Genomic DNA, 19691 nt, shown 5'->3' on the forward strand with positions numbered 1-19691 from the left:
ACATACTCCGCTGTGCGGAGTGCTGGGGGGACGTAGGACTGGGGGTCACCGTGGTGGGATGTTGGCACGGGGGCAAACCGTCGGGCGGCCTCCTGGAGGTCCGAGCGCTGGTGAGCTGCGGACCAGGGACTGGTAGCGTCGGGCACAAATTCGCCCGGGACGCGTAGCACCTGGCCATAGACAAGCTCGGCGGTGGATGCCTGGAGGTCCTCCTTGGGGGCCGTGCGAAGGCCCAAAAGGACCCACGGCAGCCGGTCGGCCCACCCGACGTCTTGAAGGCCGGCCATGAGCGCGGCCTTCATGGAGCGGTGGAATCGCTCGCACAACCCGTTTGCTTGGGGGTGGTAGGCCGTAGTACGGTGGAGCTTGATCCCCAGGTTGCGGGCTACCGCGCCCCACAGCTCGGAGGTGAACTGTGGACCACGGTCTGACGAGATGTCCGCCGGTGCGCCGAAGCGGGCGACCCAGGTGGCGATGAAAGCCTGCGCCACGTCGGCGGTGGTGGTGGAGACGAGGGGAACGGCCTCCGGCCACCTGGTGGTCCTGTCCACCATGGTGAGCAGGTGTGTGAACCCCCGTGACGGGGGGAGGGGGCCCACCAGATCCACGTTGACGTGGTCGAAACGTCGTTCGGGCACGGTGAAAGGTGCCAGCGGGGCCTGGGTGTGTCGGTGGACCTTGGCCCGTTGGCAGGCCGTGCAGGCGCTGGTCCAATCGCGGACGTCCCGACGAAGGCCGTGCCAGACGAAACGCGCCGACACCAGCTTCTGGGAAGCTTTCCGGCCCGGGTGGGAAAGGCCGTGGAGGGAGGCGAAGATGCGGCGTTGCCAGGCGACAGGCACGATGGGGCGAGGCTGGCCTTGGGAGACGTCGCAGAGCAGGACAGTGTCCGCGCAGGGGATGTCGGCCAGGCGGAGGCCCGTGTCCGCCGCCCGGAGGGCTTGCACCGTGGTGTCGGTGGTTTGGTCCGCCGCCATAAGCGCAAAATCCACGCCCAGGTGGACCGCGTTCGCGCTGGCCCGGGAAAGACAGTCGGCCACGGCGTTGTTTTTGCCGGCGACGTGCCGGATGTCCGTGGTAAACTCCGACACGGCGGAGAGGTGGCGCTGTTGGCGGGCCGACCATGGCTCCGTGACCTTGGCCATGGCGTAAACCAACGGCTTGTGGTCGACGAACGCCGTGAAAGGTCGGCCCTCCAGGAGGTGGCGGAAATGGCGGACGGCCAGGTGTAGACCGAGGAGCTCCCGGTCAAACGTGCTGTATTTGAGCTCGTTCGGCCGGAGCTGCCGGCTGAAAAAAGCGAGTGGCTGCCAAACCCCGTTCACCCATTGCTCATGTACGGCGCCCACCGCGTAGTCGGAGGCATCCGTGGTGAGGGCGATGGGAGCGTTGAGCACCGGGTGAGCGAGCAGTGTTGCGTCGGCGAGGGCCCGCTTTGAGCCTTGGAAGGCCGCATCCATTGCTGCGGACCAGGCGATGTCGTGCTTGGCCGGCATGCCCCGGAGGGCTTCGTAGAGGGGCCGCATGAGCTGAGCAGCGCGTGGCACGAAGCGGTGATAAAAATTCACCATTCCCAGGAATTCCTGCAGGGCCTTTATGGTGCGGGGACGCGGGAACGTGGTGATGGCCTCGACCTTGGTTGGCAGCGGCACGGCCCCGTTCTTGGTGATGTGATGGCCCAAAAAATCAACGGCCGTCGTGCCGAAGTGGCATTTGGCCGGGTTGACGATGAGGCCGTGCTCGCTGAGGCGCTCGAACAGCGTCCGGAGGTGGAGGAGGTGCTCGGCCCGGGACGTGCTGGCGACGAGGATGTCGTCCAGGTAAACGAAAAGGAACGGCAGGTCACGCAGCACGCCGTCCATCAAGCGCTGGAACGCCTGAGCCGCGTTCTTGAGACCAAACGGCATCCGCAAGAATTCGAATAAGCCGAACGGCGTGATGACTGCCGTTTTAGGGACGTCGGCCGCCCTGACAGGTACCTGGTGATATCCCCGTATGAGGTCAATTTTCGAAAAAATGACCCGTCCCGCCAGACGGGCGGAGAAGTCTTGGATATGCGGGATCGGGTACCTGTCGGGGGTGGTAGCGTCATTGAGACGGCGGTAGTCGCCACACGGGCGCCATCCACCCCCCGGCTTTGGCACGATGTGCAGTGGCGAGGCCCACGCGCTATCGGAGCGCCGCACGATGCCGAGGTGCTCCAACGCGTCGAATTCGGCCTTCGCTACGGCGAGCTTGGCTGGGTCGAGGCGGCGGGCCTTGGCGTAGACCGGCGGGCCCGTGGTTGGTATGTGGTGCTCGATCCCATGCCGTACTGCGACGGCCGAAAACGTCGGCCGTGTGAGGGCCGGGAACTCCGTGAGCAGGCGAGCAAACTCGTTCGCCGCCGGGACGGCGCATGCCAGCTCGGTCGGCGCGGAGCTGCTCAATGTGCATACCAGGGAGCTGAAGGTTTCAGCGTTGATTAAACGACGCCGTTGGACGTCCACCAGCAGTCCGTGTGCGCAGAGGAAGTCGGCGCCTAGCAGAGCCACGGGCACGTTGGCGGTTACAAACGTCCAAGCAAAGCGTTGGCCGCCGAAGCAGAGGGTGACGTTGCGCGGGCCGAAGGTGCGGATAGTCGATCCGTTGGCCGCAACTAAGGAGGGGCCGCAAACCGCGGATTGCCTGTCCTGGTCAGAGGCGGGTATGACGCTCAGTTGGGCGCCGGTGTCGCACAGGAAGCGCCGTCCGGACGCTTTATCCGTGATGAACAGTAAGTTGCCCGTGTGGCCGGCGCTCATGGCTGGTAATGAACGCCGGCCCGGCCGTTTCCCGGCCTGCCGAAGGTGCACGGGGGTCGGCATGTCCGGGCCTTCTGTCCGAACCTGGCATGATAGTAACACCACGCTTGGTCAGGTGGAGGCCTCGGTCGTCGTGCCGGAGGTGGTCGGCTCGGTAGAGCGGCCGCCAATGGCGTCGGCAGTTCGGCCGTCGACCGTGCCGGGTGCTCGGGCGCCCTGGGTGTTGCGTCGGACGGCGGTGGGTCCCATGTCGCTGCTACGATGCGCTGTCCTGCGGCGGAGATCTTGTCGGCTTCTCTGGCAAGGGCCCGGGGATCTGTGATCGTCGTGCTTGCCAGGGCGAGGCGTACCGGGTTAGGCAGCTGACGGAAGAACAGCTCCCGGAACAGGAATGCCGGAGAGTGCTCGCCGAGCAGTGAAAGCATGTAGTCCATGCGCTCGGAAGGGCGCGTGTCGCCGAGCTCAGGCAGATCGAGCAGGCGCCGTGCGCGTTCCGCCGATGGGAGGGCGAAAGCATCGAGGAGCAGCTTCTTAATCGCGCCGTATTTGTCAGCGGCTGGCGGGCTTTCGAGGAGGCTCAGGGCGCGGGCCGCGGTAACCGACCCGAGCGCAGCTACCACATGGTGGAAGCGGGTGTCGTCGGCCGTGATGCCTCGCAGGGCGAACAGGGACTCCGCCTGTGCGAACCAAACCGCCGCGTGAGCCTCCCAGAAGGTAGGCAGTTTAAGGGCGACTGCCGTGTCCATGTCGATAGGTCACCAATGAAGGAGCCGGGGCTCCCACGTCGATCGGAAGAATGGACGCGACAAAAAGCTAGAATTCATCTGAGTTGCTTTAATGAAATCAAACACTCAGGCACTCTGAAAAACCGTTTATCAGTCAGCAATATATATCTATTCCGCCAGGGGGTTTGCCCAGGCCCGGCGCCAGGGGGCGTGGCCCAGCGTCCTGGCTGCGGCCTGGCAAGTTGAGCGCGGGCCTGGGCGTCCTGGACGAGCCCGGCATGGTGATCGCTCCGCGTCCTTGATAGGTGCAAGGCGATTGTGAAAACTCAGCGGCAGCCGCTACAATGTCGACATTTTCCCCGACTGTTATTTTAGGCGGTGTATTTTCGTGTATCATCGTGGCGCGATTTTTATAAATTCCCATGTGTGCGTGAATGTTCTCAATTATTTCTGACACCGAGTCTAAAACCATCGATAAAAATTAATGGTGAATTCGAGATAAAATCGTGAGGGTGACTCTCAATGAATGGGCTTTAGTTTACAGGCCTTTGAGAAATCATTTCGTTCTATAAACGGAAACTTTCTTGGGATTCTCTTCCCGTTTTTTTTCAACCGAGTCTAACACTATGTTAGCGACTGTTAAAAATGAAATGATATGTCGAATTAGAATTGAAATAAACCTGTGTGAGAGAGAAAGACAGCATGGGCCTAACTAAACAGGCCTCAAAGCCATTCGAGGTAATAAAATGGTGGATATGTGTTTACATGAAGCCTCTCCAAGAATGGGTGGAGCTACTCTGCAAACGGACTAAGCCACACCCCCAGACAGACGGACAGAATCACCTTCGCCTATTATAATATAGATAATCATTTTTCACTTTCTTTGTCCGTCCCCCAACTGCATGTCGATTATGCTCATTCTTTATATCACTGTTTAGCACATCTATTCTTTGGCTCTGATTTGTTCTGCCTCCCCAGGCATGATGTACGGAGGTGATGGTGGTGCGCTTTGGCTCGCGTCTCGCCCCCCTCTCATGCACACGGCCTTGGGATCAGCACGCAGGCGTTCCCTTGGCTGTGTTGGAAGCTGCGCCGCAGGCCCGGCCCTGGGAGTGCGTCTCCTCGCCCCGGTGGCCCTCGCCTGCGCTCCCGACGGCTCGCTCTACGTGGGGGATTTTAACCTCGTTAGACGCCTCAAGCCCGGGGGGAATGTATCCTCCATTCTGGAGATCAGGTGAGGACATAGGATGATTCATCCTACGCGGACTCGGTAGTGTGATGGTTAGCGCAACTGCTGTGTCTGCAATGGTGGTGGTTTGAACTCCGACAGATTCATACCAAAGACTTTTAAAATTGTACGTGCTGCTTCCTTGCTTGAAGCTCAGTATTTAAAAAGGATAGAGCTTGGACAAACGGCCATAGGTTGACAACCGTTACACAGGCTTAATGGGCCAAATGGCCTCCTCCTGCATTGAAGTTTCTTGAAAGGAAACTCATATTATTAGGTTTACTCTTCATGAAATGGAGAGAAACCTATTATTACTGCTAGAGTTTTTCTTATTATTATTCTTCCGCCCTATTTTGCACCTCCGAAAACTTCATAATTAAGTTTCTCAGCAACCGCTGGTCGGATTGACAGGAAATTTTCATCAAATGATCGGCTAGGCTCGTATAATTTTTTAATGCTAATTATGACGTCATAGGTAACGTGGTATGGGCGCCATCTTGTAAAACACCTTCAACTTTGCCCCTCTGTATCTCCGAAACGGCTCAATGGAAAAATTTGAGGAATGGCTCATTCTAAAGAACTCTGCAATGGGAACAAAAAACATGTTTATTGAGTATATCAAAAATGCTAACGTTAAGAGGTTAGAATTCATCAAACACAATTTTTCTCCCCCGAAAATGGGATTTTTTTCCCAGATGCTTAGTTAAAAAAAACTCAGAATGCAAAAATTTTCGAAGTCATACGTCATATGGTTCGGCCGCCATCTTGTTTTCCGTGAAAAAACACAAAAACCCCTTTTTCTCCGCAACGGCTGAACGTATCGAGCCCAAACTTGGCATGCATATTCGCATACCCATGACGAACAAAAACGTCAGCGAGCACGACGTCATCCGACACGTGGTTTCAGAGTTATGACATTTTAAAATTTCAAACTAGAAATGGAATCACCTCCATAATTTGTGGAGATATCGAGTGGAAACTTTACACAAATGTTCCTCATGGGGCGATGTTTCATCGTTACTTGAGACGTTTTGATAAGTCACATGGTTTGGCCGCAAGAAATAATGGAAGTTAAAATTTTTAAAAGCTTGTAACTCTTGAACCACTGCATGGATCGACTTGAATTTTTAATGCAATGTGGCTCTCATCAAGCGAAACAAGCGTGCAAACTTTCAAGATGATTGGATGTACGGTCGCGAAGCTATAAGTCTTTATTGTTGAAAGAAGAAGAAACACACCATTTTGTCTTTCCAGAACGTGCTCACGATAACGCGATCTCCCACGGTCATTTGAACTTCAAAAAAAATTATAATTGCAGATTTGTCAATAGATGAGGCATATTAACAAACGAATGAAACAGATTTGCTTAAATTCTGACTATTTTTAACTCGATCGTATTTCACTGAAAGTAAGCCCATCAAGGCGCGTACGTAATACACGAAAATACAGTGGCCCATTTGCGCATGTGCAAACATCCATCCACATATTACGTAAGGTGCTGTGCGAGAAGGAAATGGCTGTCATGGTCGTAATTGGTCTTGAAATTTGCGCAAATAAATGCCCTACACGATGCCGTTTATTTCGTCAAAATCCATCCAGCCGATCTGAAGTTATATGAAGAAATGCATTTACGTCGTGACGTCATCACGCGATTTTCGAATACAGACGTCTTTTCGGAAATTAAATAAAGATAGAAATCGAAATGAATCATGTCCGCGATCTGCGCATGCGCGGTTTTCTCAGTCGCTTTTCAGTGGCATCGCAGTGCAACCCATCTGCGCATGCGCCAGCTATTGAAAATTGGGTCGCCACTGCAAAATCCAAGATGGCCGCCACCATGTATGTCTGAACCTTGCAACCTGCATATCTTGAAAAATAAGCAAAGTAGCAACTTCTAATTTGGTGTGTGGGTGTATCTAGGCACAAGGAAGAACGCTATCGAAAATTGGGTTGCCACGTCAAAATCCAAGATGGCCGCCACCATATATATGTCTGACCTTGCAACCTGCATATCCTGAAAAATAAGCGAAGTAGCAACGTCTAATTTGGTGTGTGGGTGTACCTAGGCACAAGGAAGAACGCTATCGAAAATTGGGTCGCCACGTCAAAATCCAAGATGGCCGCCACCATATATATGTCTGAACCTTGTGAGCGGAATATCTTGAAAAATAAGCAAAGCACCAACTTCTAATTTGTTGTGTGGGTGTATCTAGGCATAAGGAAGAACGCTATTGAAAATTGGGTCGCCACGTCAAATCCAAGATGGCCGCCACCATATATATGTCTGACCTTGCAACCTGCATATCTTGAAAAATAAGCGTGTGTGTGTGTAGGGGGTGTGTGTGTGTGCGTGTGGGGGGAGGGGTGTGCGGGTGTTTGTGTGTGTGTGCATGTGTGTTAGGGTTGGGCGGGGGGGGGGGGGGTGTGCATGTGTTTGTGTGTGTGTTAGGGGTGGGGGGGGGGGGTATGTGTGTGTGTTTGTGTGTGTGTGTGTGTGTGGGGGGTGGGGGGGATGTGTGCATGTGTGTGTGTTAGGGGTGGGGGGATATGTGTGTGTGTGTGTGTGTGTGTGTGTGTGGTGTGTGTGTGTGTGTGTGTGTGTGTGTGTGTGTGTGTGTGTGTGTGTGTGTGTGTTGGGGGTGGGGGTGGGAGGACGTGTACATGTGTTTGTGTGTGTGTATGTGTGTGTATGTGGGTGGCGGGTAGGGGGAATGTGTGTGTGTGTGGGGATGTGTGTGTGTGTGGGGGGGGGGGGGGGTGTGGGGGTGTGTGTCAGGGGATGTGTGTGTGGGATGTGTCTTGGGGGGTGGGGGGAGGGGGTTGTGCATTTGTCTGGATATGTGTGTGCATGTGGGGGGAGGTGTGTGCACGTGTTTGTGTGTGTGTGTGTGTGTGTGGATATGTGTGTGTGTGTGTGTGTGTGTGTGTATGTGTGTGTGTGTGTGTGTGTGTGTTGGGGGTGGGGTGTAGTGTGTGTGTGTGTAGGGGGGATGTGTGTGGGGGTGGGAGGGATGGTGTGTGTGGTAGGTGGGGGGGGGGGGGGGTTGGTGTGTGGTGTGTGTGTGTGTGTGTGTGGGTGTGTGTGTGTGTGTGTGGGGGGAGGGGTGTGGGTGGGGGTAGGGTGGATGTGTGTGTGTATGTGTGTGTGTTGTGTGTGTGCATGTGTGTGTTGGGGGTGGGGGGATGTATGCGTGTGTTTGTGTGTGTGTGTTAGGGGTGGGGGGGATATGTGTGTGTGTGTGTGTGTAGGTGGGGGGGGTTGGTGTGTGTGTGTGTGTGTGTTTAGAGGGGTGTGCGTATGGGGGGAGGGGTGTGGTGGGGTAGGGGGGATGTGTGCATGTGTTTGTGTGGTGTTAGGGGTGGGGGATTTGTGTGTGCATGTGTGTGTGGTGTTGGGGTGGGGGGGGGGGGGGGTGTAGAGATGTGTGCGTGTGTTTGTGTGTGTGTGTGTGTGTATGTGGGGGAGGGGGTGGGGTGGAAGGGGATGTGCGTTTGTGTGGATATGTGTGGGTGTGTGGAGGGAGGGGTGTGGGGGTGTTTGTGTGTGGGTGTTGTGTGGGATATGTGTGTTTGTGTGTGGATGTGTGTGTGTGTGTGTGTGTGTGTGTGTGTGTGTGTGTGTGTGTGTGTGTGTGTGTGTGTGTGTGTGTGTTGGGGGTGGGGTGTGTTTGTGTATGTGGAGGGGGGGGGTTGGTGTGTGTGTGTGTGGAGGGTGTGCGTGTGGGGGAGGGGTGTGGGTGTGGTGTGGGAGGAGGTAGGGGGATGTGTGTGTGGTGGTGTGTGGTGTGTGTGTGTGTGTGTGTGTGTGTGTCGGGGTTTGTATCCAAGGGGGTTGTGTCCAAAGCATGTCCAATGAAAGTGGGTTGTATCACAAGTGGGGTTGTATCAAAAGTGGGGGTTTGTATCAACAGTGGGGTTGCATCAAAAGTGGGTGCGAGTAAACCGGTCATCACTGCCAGCAGTTTTAAAGTGGCAGTTCTAGTTATTATTATATTATTATTATTATTAAATATTATTATTATTTTATTATTGTTAATGGTCAATCCTGCACAAATGAGGAAATTTCAAGAAATATCTTGCTACATATCATTTTTTCACCCCATCATTCAATGGTGAAGAATCACTTAAAATTAAAAAAAATTCTCTGATCCGGATTCGAATCTTCACCAAAATTTAATCATTTTGTCCTTGTCACACACCCAACCTGTCGACCTAATTTCATCCGAATCCGTCTCTAACTTTTTGAGATATTGTGCTATATCTGGGTTTTCCCTATCTTTCAATGGTGAAGAATCACTTAAAAATTATAGGATCCAGATCCGGATTCTTCACCAAATCGAATCATTTCTCCGTGTGATGTACCCAACCTCTCCATCAAATTTCATCCAAATTCGTCTCTAAACTTTTTGAGATATTGTGCTATATCTGGGTTTTCCCTATCTTTCAATGGTGAAGAATCACTTAAAAATTATAGGATCTAGATCCGGATCTTCACCAAAATCGAATCATTTCTCCGTGTGACGTACCCAACCTCTCCATCAAATTTCATCCAAATCCGTCTCCAACCTTTTGAGATATCCTGTTCACAAACAAACAAACAGAGAAACAAAACAAGAAAGACAGAGCACGATACTTGCAAAATCAACTCCCTGCCACCCCCCCCCCCCCCAAAGAAAAGTTGCCATGGATACATCAACTTGTCATTTCGTTAAGATTAAATCGATGAGCTTTATCAAAGCTCAGATAAAACGGATGAAAATTGATTATTTTTCAGATGAAAATGAATGATTTTAGAAGTTTGACCCTTTGATTTTTGACCTTTTGACCTCAATAAATAGTTGCTTTCTCAATCTGACGATGCACTATGCAATTTCTGTTTAACTTTCAAGTAATAGGATGAAAAATTGAAGTTTTCAGATGAAACTCGACTGATTTTAGAAATTTGACCTGAAGATGACATTTGACCTCAAAATCAATCGGCTTCTCAGTCGTGACGACCTCTACAACTTTGGTAAAGTTCCATGATGATCGGTTTCGAATTGTGACCTGTAGGTGAGTGACAAACAAACAGACAGACAGGGGTGAAAAACATAACCTCCATCCACCTTCTGTGGCAGAGGTAATAATCAGAGTGCACAACCTGAAAATACATATCTTTGGGTATAGGTGGAGTTTACACGAGGTTTTGTCCAGGTAATACTTGAGCAAAGTTATATTCGCATCGGCCTTCTTACCAAATCTCAAAGAACACTTTACAACAACATCGCTTTTGTTTTGAAATTTTTTCGTTTTTTGCCTCAAATTTAAAGGAATACTTTGAATTATCTGTGTGCTGAATATATGACAAAGCACAAATAGAGAAATCGTTTGCAGCAATCATCCATCTCCAATTTTTGGAACATCCAAATTAGTTTCCATACAAAGCAAGTGTGATGATTGATTACGAGGGATATTGTGCACACGTTGATGGTTCAGAGAGCAAAAAGAATGCAAGTTTAAAAAAAAACTTATTGAACAACATTTCTCATGTCTTCATGGGCCATTTTTAAGTTTCTCATGATCTGAATACAGTCTGGTTTCTATGGTATTGGACAGAAAGATATTCTTTTGACAAAATAACAGAGCATTATTGGCATTTCCATCATCCGATGAAAATATACAGGTTGTTTAAAATATAATTGGAAAAAGTGATAATATCGAAATTGCTGTTGAATGGGTGATGTAGAAAATGCACCTCTATGTTTATAGTGCTGGTCCTACTTGGTACACAGGTAGATATTTATATATTCTCTTGGAAAGATGTGCATGTGCCCAAATGTTATTAGATCATAACAAGTGTAAGAATGTTAAAAATGTGGGTTTTGCAAAACCGATTATTGGTAAAATTAAGTTTCCTTTTGGATAGAATGACATGGAAACCACCTCGAGTCGTAGATTAGACACTGCAGTATATTTATTCATATATATACAGTCACGTGAAAAAGTAAGTACACCCCATGTAAAGTTTTGACTTTTTCAACTTATTTCAACATACAGCTATTTGACCTTCATTTCAACAATATTGATAGATAAAGGAGATATAATATAACAAATATCATGAAACATTTACATTTTGTAGTCCATTGTATAAATTTAAATAAACATAAATGCAAATTTTGCATGTGGAAAAGTAAGTACACCCCTACATTTATCACTACTTCAAATACCTAAAATTAGAATCAGGTGCAACCAGCTCAGGTGCAAATGATTAGAACATCGTTAGAGAGGATTCTTGGAGGAACCTGTCTTATGTAAACCTCAGACATTAAGTTTGGGTTTGCTTCTTTGTTGTTGAAGTGTGCGGCGTCACCATGCCTAGTCGAAAAGAGCTCTCTGAGGCCTTCAGAAAGAAGGTTATAGATTGCCTGCGTGTCTGGGAGGGGGATTTAAAAAGATCTCCAAACAATTTGAAATCAATCATTCGACTGTCCGGAAGATCATCTACAAGTGGAGAAGATTCCAAACAACTGCCAACTTGTTCAGGGCCAGGCTGCCTCAGCAAGTTCAGCCCGAGAGCAGACCGCAAGATGCTGAAAGAAGTCTCTAAGAACCCCAGAATGTCATCATGGGACCTACAGGTAGCTCTTGCCACTGTTGATGTCAAAGTGCCACGAGTCTACCATAAGAAAGGAGGCTGCACAAATTTTGATCTACATGGGAGGTGTGCCAGGAGGAAACCTTTGCTGTCCAGAAAGAACATAAGGGCAAGACCAAAGTTTGCCAATTAATACCTAGGCAAAGACCAGCACTTCTGGAACAATGTGCTCTGGACAGATGAGTCAAAGGTAGAGCTATTTGGCCACAGTACCAGAAGAATGTTTGGCGAAAACCAAAGTCAGCATTTGACCACAAGAACCTGATACCAACTGTAAAGCATGGTGGTGGAATATTATGGTTTGGGGCAGCTTTGCTGCATCAGGGCCTGGCAGCTCACCATCATAGAATCCACTATGAATTCTTCATTATACCAGAAGGTGCTTGAGGATAATGTCAGGCCATCTGTCCTTGCAACATGACAATGACCCTAAACATACCAGTAAATCCACCAAGGAATGGCTGAAAAGAAAGAAATGGAGGGTTCTGGAATGGCCAAGTCAAAGCCCGGATCTAAATCCCATCGAGATGTTGTGGGTGGATTTGAAACGAGCTGTGCATGCAAGAAACCCCTCACACATCGCACAGCTGAAAGAATTCTGCATGGAGGAGTGGGCAAAAATTTCTCCCAGTCGATGTCAGAGACTGGTAGACAGTTATAAGAAATGCCTACTTGAGGTTGTTTCTGCCAAAGGGGGCAATACTACCTATTAGAGCCAAGGGAGTACTTACTTTTTCCACATGCGAAATTTGCATTTAGGTTTATTTAAATTATACAATGGACTACAAAATGTAAATATATATATAAACCACATTTAGAGGCCATTTTTCCCCGCAAAGCGGGGGTTGGCCTTTTTCGGGGACCGTGGTTGTTGTTGTTTTTTGTCCCCTTTTTGAAGCAATGTTTTACGGCCGGATGCCCTTCCTGCCGCCAACCCTTTTTGTCACCTTTTACGACAAGCAGGGAATTACCAGTGAACTGGTACTCAATTAGCCGACCTCGGAAGGAAGACAGGCTGAGTCAACCCCCCTGGCGTTAATTCAGCGATCGACCGGGATTCGAACCCAGGATCCTGGGATCCTAAGCTGGCACCCTAGCCGCTAGCCCAACACCCAACACCAACACCAACACCCAACACCAGACTACAAAATGTAAATGTTTCATGATATTTGTAATATTATATCACCTTTATCTATCAATATTGTTGAAATGAAGATCAAATAGCTGGATGTTGAAATATGTTGAAAAAGTCAAAACTTTACATGGGGTGTACCTACATTTTCACGTGACTGTATATATATATATATATATATATACACGGTGGGTCAAAAAAGTGGACAATTTGAATGTTATATTGTAGAAAATTACAATAGTAGCAAATTCATTGATACAATGATGCAAAGCACACACCATGCCATTTTCACTCATTATAGTACGTGAAATTTACATTTTCAATGTGTGTGCCCTCTCTGTTTAAACAGGCTGTGATCCTGACTCCGAAATTTTCCACAACTTGTCTGCAAGTGTCTGCAGTGGTAGCCTGATGGTAGTCCTCCACCGCCTGCTTAAGCACAGCCAGGGTTTAAGGTTTGTTGGCACAAACTTCACCTTTGGCAGCAACCCAAAAGAAAAAACTCCAATGGCTTCCAGTCCGGGCTGTGGGGTGCCCACTCATGCGCTGTGCCCAGGCTGATGACATGATTTCCAAACATCTGGTGGAGCAAGTTATGGTTTCACCTGCAGTGTGTGGTGGGGCACCGTCATACATGAACCATGCAAGTCTGAGTTGATTTGGAGACAGTAGTTTATCGAGATCAGCGTGGAAATGGCGTAAGACCTTGTGGTACCACTCGCCGTTCACTGTTACGGTCTTACTATTGGCATCCTCAAACCAATATGGTCCCAGCATACCCATCTGGCATTCAATGCACAGAAGCAAGTGGACTTGGGGCCCTTGAGAGACATTTCAGGCACCTCCTCAGGAGACTCAGTTACCCCAGAATATGTTGTTGTGATTGTTGATAGCCCCATTCGAATAGAATAGCTTCATCACTGAACCACAAGCAGTTGATCCAATTTGGGGCTACTTTTCCCTTCGGTCACTTCCCGGTCACTGAACTGAATCAATCACACATTGTTACTCATCTTTCCATGCCATTCAGAGTTAGTTTATGCCTTACAGATAAGATGTAGAGGTAGAGCTTGAGTTCAGAAGTGAGAATGCTCCACACAGATGAGGCTGAGATCGCCAGTTTTCGGGAACACCGACGGTTGGATTTCTTCGGAATTTCGCGAGCAGAATCTCACCAGATCAATGTTCCCTTGGTCCTTGGTAACACTTGGTGGGTGGCCACTGTTGCCTTCATTTAGATTTTTCACGCTTCCATGTGTTTGGAAGTGCTCCACAAACTGCTGAATGCTCCCACCTGAAGGTCCATTATGGGTGTGAACATCATAATACTGACAGTGTCGTCGGCGCACCTGCACGTAGGATTTTGTCTCAAACCACAAAGTCACGATTTTCACTTTTGGTTCCACTGTGAACACCATAGTTGACGTAGGGTCCGACTGACTACTTGTTAGAAGTGGCATACCACCACCACCATAAGCTGTAAGAGAGAAGGGTACAGCATGAGAAACGACAGAATATCAGGCTGCTCAATTAGTTCAACTTTTTTGAACTTTGATTTATTATTATTAGTTTTGAATCAATGGAATACCCCAAGACCAGGGATTTACATACCCACAATGTGCCAAGTTGTGATTAGTTTAAGGTGAGTATGAGAACCGTCATCCTGATCAGGCCGTAACTGTAGTACAAGGAGCAATCAAATCTGTATCTCGGCAAGGAAGAAACCCAGAATCCATAGTTTATTATACATACATATATACAGTCACGTGAAAAAGTAAGTACACCCCATGTAAAGTTTAGACTTTTTCAACATATTTCAACATACAGCTATTTGATCTTCATTTCAACAATATTGATAGATAAAGGTGATATAATATAACAAATATCATGAAACATTTACATTTTGTCGTCCATTGTATAATTTAAATAAACATTAATGCAAATTTCGCATGTGGAAAAAGTAAGTACACCCTTGGCTCTAATAGGTGGTATTGCCCCCTTTGGCAGAAACAACCTCAAGTAGGTGTTTCTTATAACTGTCTACCAGTCTCTGACATCGACTGGGATAAATTTTTGCCCACTCCTCCATGCACAATTATTTCAGCTGTGCGATGTTTGAGGGGTTTCTTGCATGCACAGCTCGTTTCAAATCCCCCCACAACATCTCGATGGGATTTAGATCCGGGCTTTGACTTGGCCATTCCAGAACCCTCCATTTATTTCTTTTCAGCCATTCTTTGGTGGATTTACTGGTATGTTTAGGGTCATTGTCATGTTGCAAGGTCCACCTTCGGTTGAGCTTCAACTTTCCGACAAATGGCCTCACATTATCCTCAAGCACCCTCTGGTACAATGAAGAATTCATAGTGGATTCTATGATGGTGAGCTGCCCAGGCCCTGATGCAGCAAAACTGCCCCAAACCATAATATTTCCACCACCATGCTTTACAGTTGTTATCAGGTTCTTGTGGTCAAATGCTGTCTTTGGTTTTCGCCAAACATGTCTTCTGGTACTGTGGCCAAATAGCTCTACCTTTGACTCATCTGTCCAGAGCACATTGTTCCAGAAGTGCTGGTCTTTGCCGAGGTGTTCATTGGCAAACTTTATTCTTGCCCTGATGTTCTTTCTGGACAGCAAAGGCTTCCTCCTGGCACACCTTCCATGCAGATCAAATTTGTGCAGCCTCTTTCTAATGGTAGACTTGTGCACTTTGACATCAACAGTGGCAAGTTCTACCTGTAGGTCCCGTGATGACATTCTGGGGTTCTTAGAGACTTCTTTCAGCATCTTGCGGTCTGCTCTCGGGCTGAACTTGCTGGAGCGGCCTGGCCTGAACAAGTTGGCAGTTGTTTGGAATCTTCTCCACTTGTAGATGATCTTCCGGACAGTCGAATAATTGATTTCAAATTGTTTGGAGATCTTTTTAAATCCCTTCCCAGACTCGTAGGCATATATAACCTTCTTTCTGAAGGCCTCAGAGAGCTCTTTTGATCTAGGCATGGTGACGCCGCACACTTCAACAACAAAGAGCAAACCAAACTAAATGTCTGAGGTTTAAATAAGACAGGTTCCTTCAAGATCCTCTCTACGATGTTCTAATCATTTGCACCTGAGCTGGTGCACCTGATTCTAATTTTAGGTATTTGAAGTAGTGATAAATGTAGGGGTGTACTTACTTTTTCCACATGTGAAATTTGCATTTATGTTTATTTAAAATATACAATGGACGACAAAATGTAAATGTTTCATGATATTTGTTATATTATATCACCTTTATCTTTCAATATTGTTGAAATGAAGATCAAATAGCTGTATGTTGAAATATACTGAAAAAGTCAAAACTTTACATGGGGTGTACTTACTTTTTCACGTGACTGTATATATATATATATATTATTTTTTTTTTTTTTTTTTTTTTTTGTGTACTGAATCGAGGCTCGTGAAAGAGCTAACATTTATTTCACAAACAAATCAACCAGACAAACAAAATATACAAAAAGAGGGAGCGGAAGACAAGATGGGGAGAGAAGGGGAAGCACACAACCACAACATTTGAGAGCAGGGAGAAGTGTGGGAGGGAGAGGGCTTGGGGGCAGGAGGAGTGGGAAGGGGGGGGGGGGGGGTGGGAGAAGTATAAAACACAAGGGGACCGAAATTAGCGGGGGTAGAAAAGATCAAGGTTTTGGATGGGGGAGGATAAGAGATGGTGGTGAACAGCTGTTTTAAAGACCTGGAGGGTGGAGTGGGATTGAAGAGAGTGAGGGAGTTTGTTCCAGAGGTGGCAGAAAAGAGGAATGAAGGAGTGAAGGTGAGCAGAAAGTCTTGATTTTGGCAGTTTAACCATAAGAGGGTTGCAGGCAGATCTTGTGCGACCTGTAGGAATATTTGGGGGACAGAGCCCAGAGAGGGCTGGGGGGGCAAGGCCAGAGAGGAGTCGGTAGAAGACGGAAAGACCACCAACCTGCCTGCGGTGAGTGAGTGAAAGGCCCTTGGAGTTAGCTTCATCGCGGGAGATTCCAATGATTCTGAACGCTTTGGTTTCAACAGCGTGAAGACGGGCTAGGTGTGAGGCAGGAGCACCAGACCAGAGGGGAGAGCAGTATTCCATAGAGCTGCGGATCAAAGCCTTGTATGTGGTGAGGAGCTCAGGTGTGCCAAGGAAGGACATCGCACGACGGAGGATGCCCAGTCGGCGACTGGCTTTGGAGGCCAGATTTGAAATGTGGTTTTCCCAGGAAAGATCATGGCAAATAGTGAGACCCAAAAGCTTGAGTGACAGAACTTCTTGGAGAGGATTATTCAGAAAGTGGATGGGAGGGTTTTCCAGTCGGTCTTTTCGGAGAGACATCGTAAGAGTGTGAGATTTATCAGGATTGAAAGACATGTTCCATTTGTTTGCCCAGTCTGTGATTTTGTCCAGGTCTGCAGAGAGTGAGGAGGCTGCAGACTGCCGATCTGAGGGATGAGGAATGGAGCGACAGAGAGTAGAGTCGTCAGCAAAGAGATAGAGAGGATTTTCAAGAGAGTCAGAGAGATCATTGATGAAGACCAGAAAAAGCACAGGGCCCAGAACACTACCTTGGGGAACTCCAGCCTGAACAGGAAGAGGAGATGAGAGAAACCCATTCAGGGCCACACGTTGACTACGACCAGAGAGGAAGTCCGCCAGCCATGCGTGGAGATTTCCATGGATGCCAAAGGAGGAGAGTTTGGTGAGCAGAACAGGGTGCCAGACCGTATCGAAGGCACGTGAAATGTCAAGGGAGACGGCTCTAATTTCCTGTTTGGCGTTGAGGACCTCCATCCATTGTTGAGAAAGCAGAAGCAGCATGTCCAGAGTAGAGTGACCAGGTCTGAAACCAAATTGATGATCAGAGATCAAGCCATTGGAGAAGAGGAAAGATTTCATATCTGAAGCAATGATGGATTCCATGACTTTGATGATAATTGGGAGAAGGCTGATTGGTCTGTAGTTGCTGGGATCTGTTTTTGCACCTTTTTTGTGCAAAGCGGTGATGTTGGCTGATTTCCAAGCAGATGGCAGATGACCTTGAGCAAAAGAGAGGGTGAAGAGAACAGAAAGAGGGAGTGAAAGAGCGGAAGCACATGATTTTAGGACCCGTGGGCTGATGCCGTCAGGACCAGTTGCAGAATCAGAGTCGAGGGTTGACAGAAACTTTTCCACCTTGTCAGGAGGAAAGGACACAGAGTCCAGGAGCAGCTGGGTACGACTGGGTACGGTGGGTACAGAGAGGGATGGGTTTGGGACACAAGATTTAGAGGCAAACACAGAGTTGAGGCATTCAGCTTTTTCACGTGCGGAGGCAGCCGTTAAGCCGTTTGAGGTGAGGGAGGGGATGGAGGGGGAACAAACACCAGAAACAGATTTGACCAGACGCCACCAGGATTTGGAAGAGGGAGATAGATAAGAGAGTTCGGTCTTGAAAACGGTGAGATATTGTTTCCTGGCTCTCCTGAGGGTGGACACACACTTGTTTTGGGCTTTGTGAAAGGAAATGAGATTTCCTTCCGTTGGATTTGCTTTCCAGGAGACGAAAGCAAGTTGTTTCAGGGCAACAGCCTTACCACAAGAATCCGTGTACCATGGACGGGAGGAAGGGTATGACAACTGAAGACGAGATGGGATAAATCTGTGCATGAGAGAGAGCAATTTACTTTGAAAGAATTCCCAGGATGAGTTGATGTCAGAGGCGGTAGAGATGGGAGACCAGTCCAGATGATTGATGGCTGCTTGAAGACCGTGCCAGTTGGCCTGAGTGAAATGCCAGACTTGTCAACGCTGAGGAGGCTCTCTGAGAATGGTCAGAGAGATGTCCACTTTGGCAAGCACATGATCAGATGAGCCGATTGGAGCAGAAGAAGAGCAGCAGACATTTTCAGGGAAGTTTGTCATAACCAAATCCAGAAGAGAAGATGCTCCGTTGACTGAGATCCGGGTCGGGAAATTGACAGATTGTGTCAGTCCCAGTGAGTCGCAGAAGTCCTTTGCTGAAGAGCCATGGCTGGTGAGAGAGGTACCCACACCCAGCCAACTGGCATGGTGACAATTGAAATCACCACATATGAGGAAGAGAGAGTTGGGATGGGTAGATAGAAGTTGTTCCATATTATCAGACAGCGAGATGTAGATGGCGTCATCGCTGTTTGGTGGACGGTACAACACACATATGAACAAAAGGTGGGAGCGAAGGGGAAGCCGTAGCCAAAGGTATTCCTGGGGGTGAGGTGGAGAGAGGGCAGTGGAGGGCGAGTGAGGAAGAGAGTTTTTTATAAAGATAGCAACCCCACCTCCAGGACGAGGCTCAGGTCTATCATACCGGAGGAGGGAGTAACCTGGGAGAGATACCAAGGCATCAGAGACATCATGAAGGAGGAAAGTTTCTGTTAAGCAGATCACATCTGGTTTGTCAGAAGCAACCTGTATGGAGAGATCAGTCAAGTTTGAGCGAAGGCCCCGTATGTTTGAGGTCCATACCATTACTGAAGAGGAAGGGGGAGCATCGGATACAGAACAGGGGGGGGGGGTAGGGTACGATGTGGAAGAGGAGGAAGAGGTATGGAGAGCTGTTGAAGGTGTGTCAGAGATTTCAGAGATTTCAGAATAACTTAGAGAAAGGGAAGAATGGGGCAGACAAAAGGTTTGATGGAGATTGGGTGAGGCACAGTGAGGTGTTATTTGAGGAGGGGGAAGAGCGAGGCAGAAGGTTGGGGGAGATGAAGGTGAAATTTGGAAGGGGGAAGAAGCAGGGAGGACGCTTTGAGGAGGAAGGGTGAGAGGGGAGGGGAGGAGCGAGGGAGAGTCTCGGAGGGGAGGGGTGTGGGGGGAGTTTAGGAGGGAGGGGAAGGAAGGGGAAAGGGGGGAGATTTGAAAGGGATGGGTGATGGGGAAGATTTGGAGGGGAGGGGCGAGGGGGTAGATTTAGAGGGGAGCAGTGATGGGGAAGTTCTGGAGGGGAGGGGTGATGGGAAAGATTTGGAGGGGATGGGCAAGGGGGAAGATTTGAAAGGGATGGGTGATGGGGATGATTTGGAGGGGAGGGGCAAGGGGGAATATTTGAAAGAGATGGGTGATGGGGAAGATTTGGAGGGGAGGGGTAAGGGGGTAGATTTGGAGGGGAGGGGGTGATGGGGGTAGATTTGGAGGGGAGGGGGTGATGGGGAAGTTTT

General features: G+C 48.8%; 2 protein-coding genes across 2 annotated transcripts in view; both read left to right on the forward strand.

Moving 5' to 3' along the window:
* Window positions 1–19691, forward strand: part of LOC137439600 (teneurin-3) — a 449998-nt gene that overhangs the window by 304383 nt on the left and 125924 nt on the right. The window contains exon 18 of the mRNA XM_068135512.2: window positions 4487–4742. Coding sequence (XP_067991613.2) covers window positions 4487–4742 — 256 coding nt within the window. The remainder of the gene's footprint in view (window positions 1–4486; window positions 4743–19691) is intronic.
* LOC137439605 (THAP domain-containing protein 1-like) overlaps window positions 1–19691 on the forward strand; it is a 270238-nt gene that overhangs the window by 78099 nt on the left and 172448 nt on the right. The window lies entirely within an intron of this gene.

This window comes from Myxine glutinosa, chromosome 14, assembly GCF_964187855.1.
Source record: "Myxine glutinosa chromosome 14, kmMyxGlut1.1, whole genome shotgun sequence".
Lineage (NCBI taxonomy): Eukaryota > Metazoa > Chordata > Myxini > Myxiniformes > Myxinidae > Myxine > Myxine glutinosa.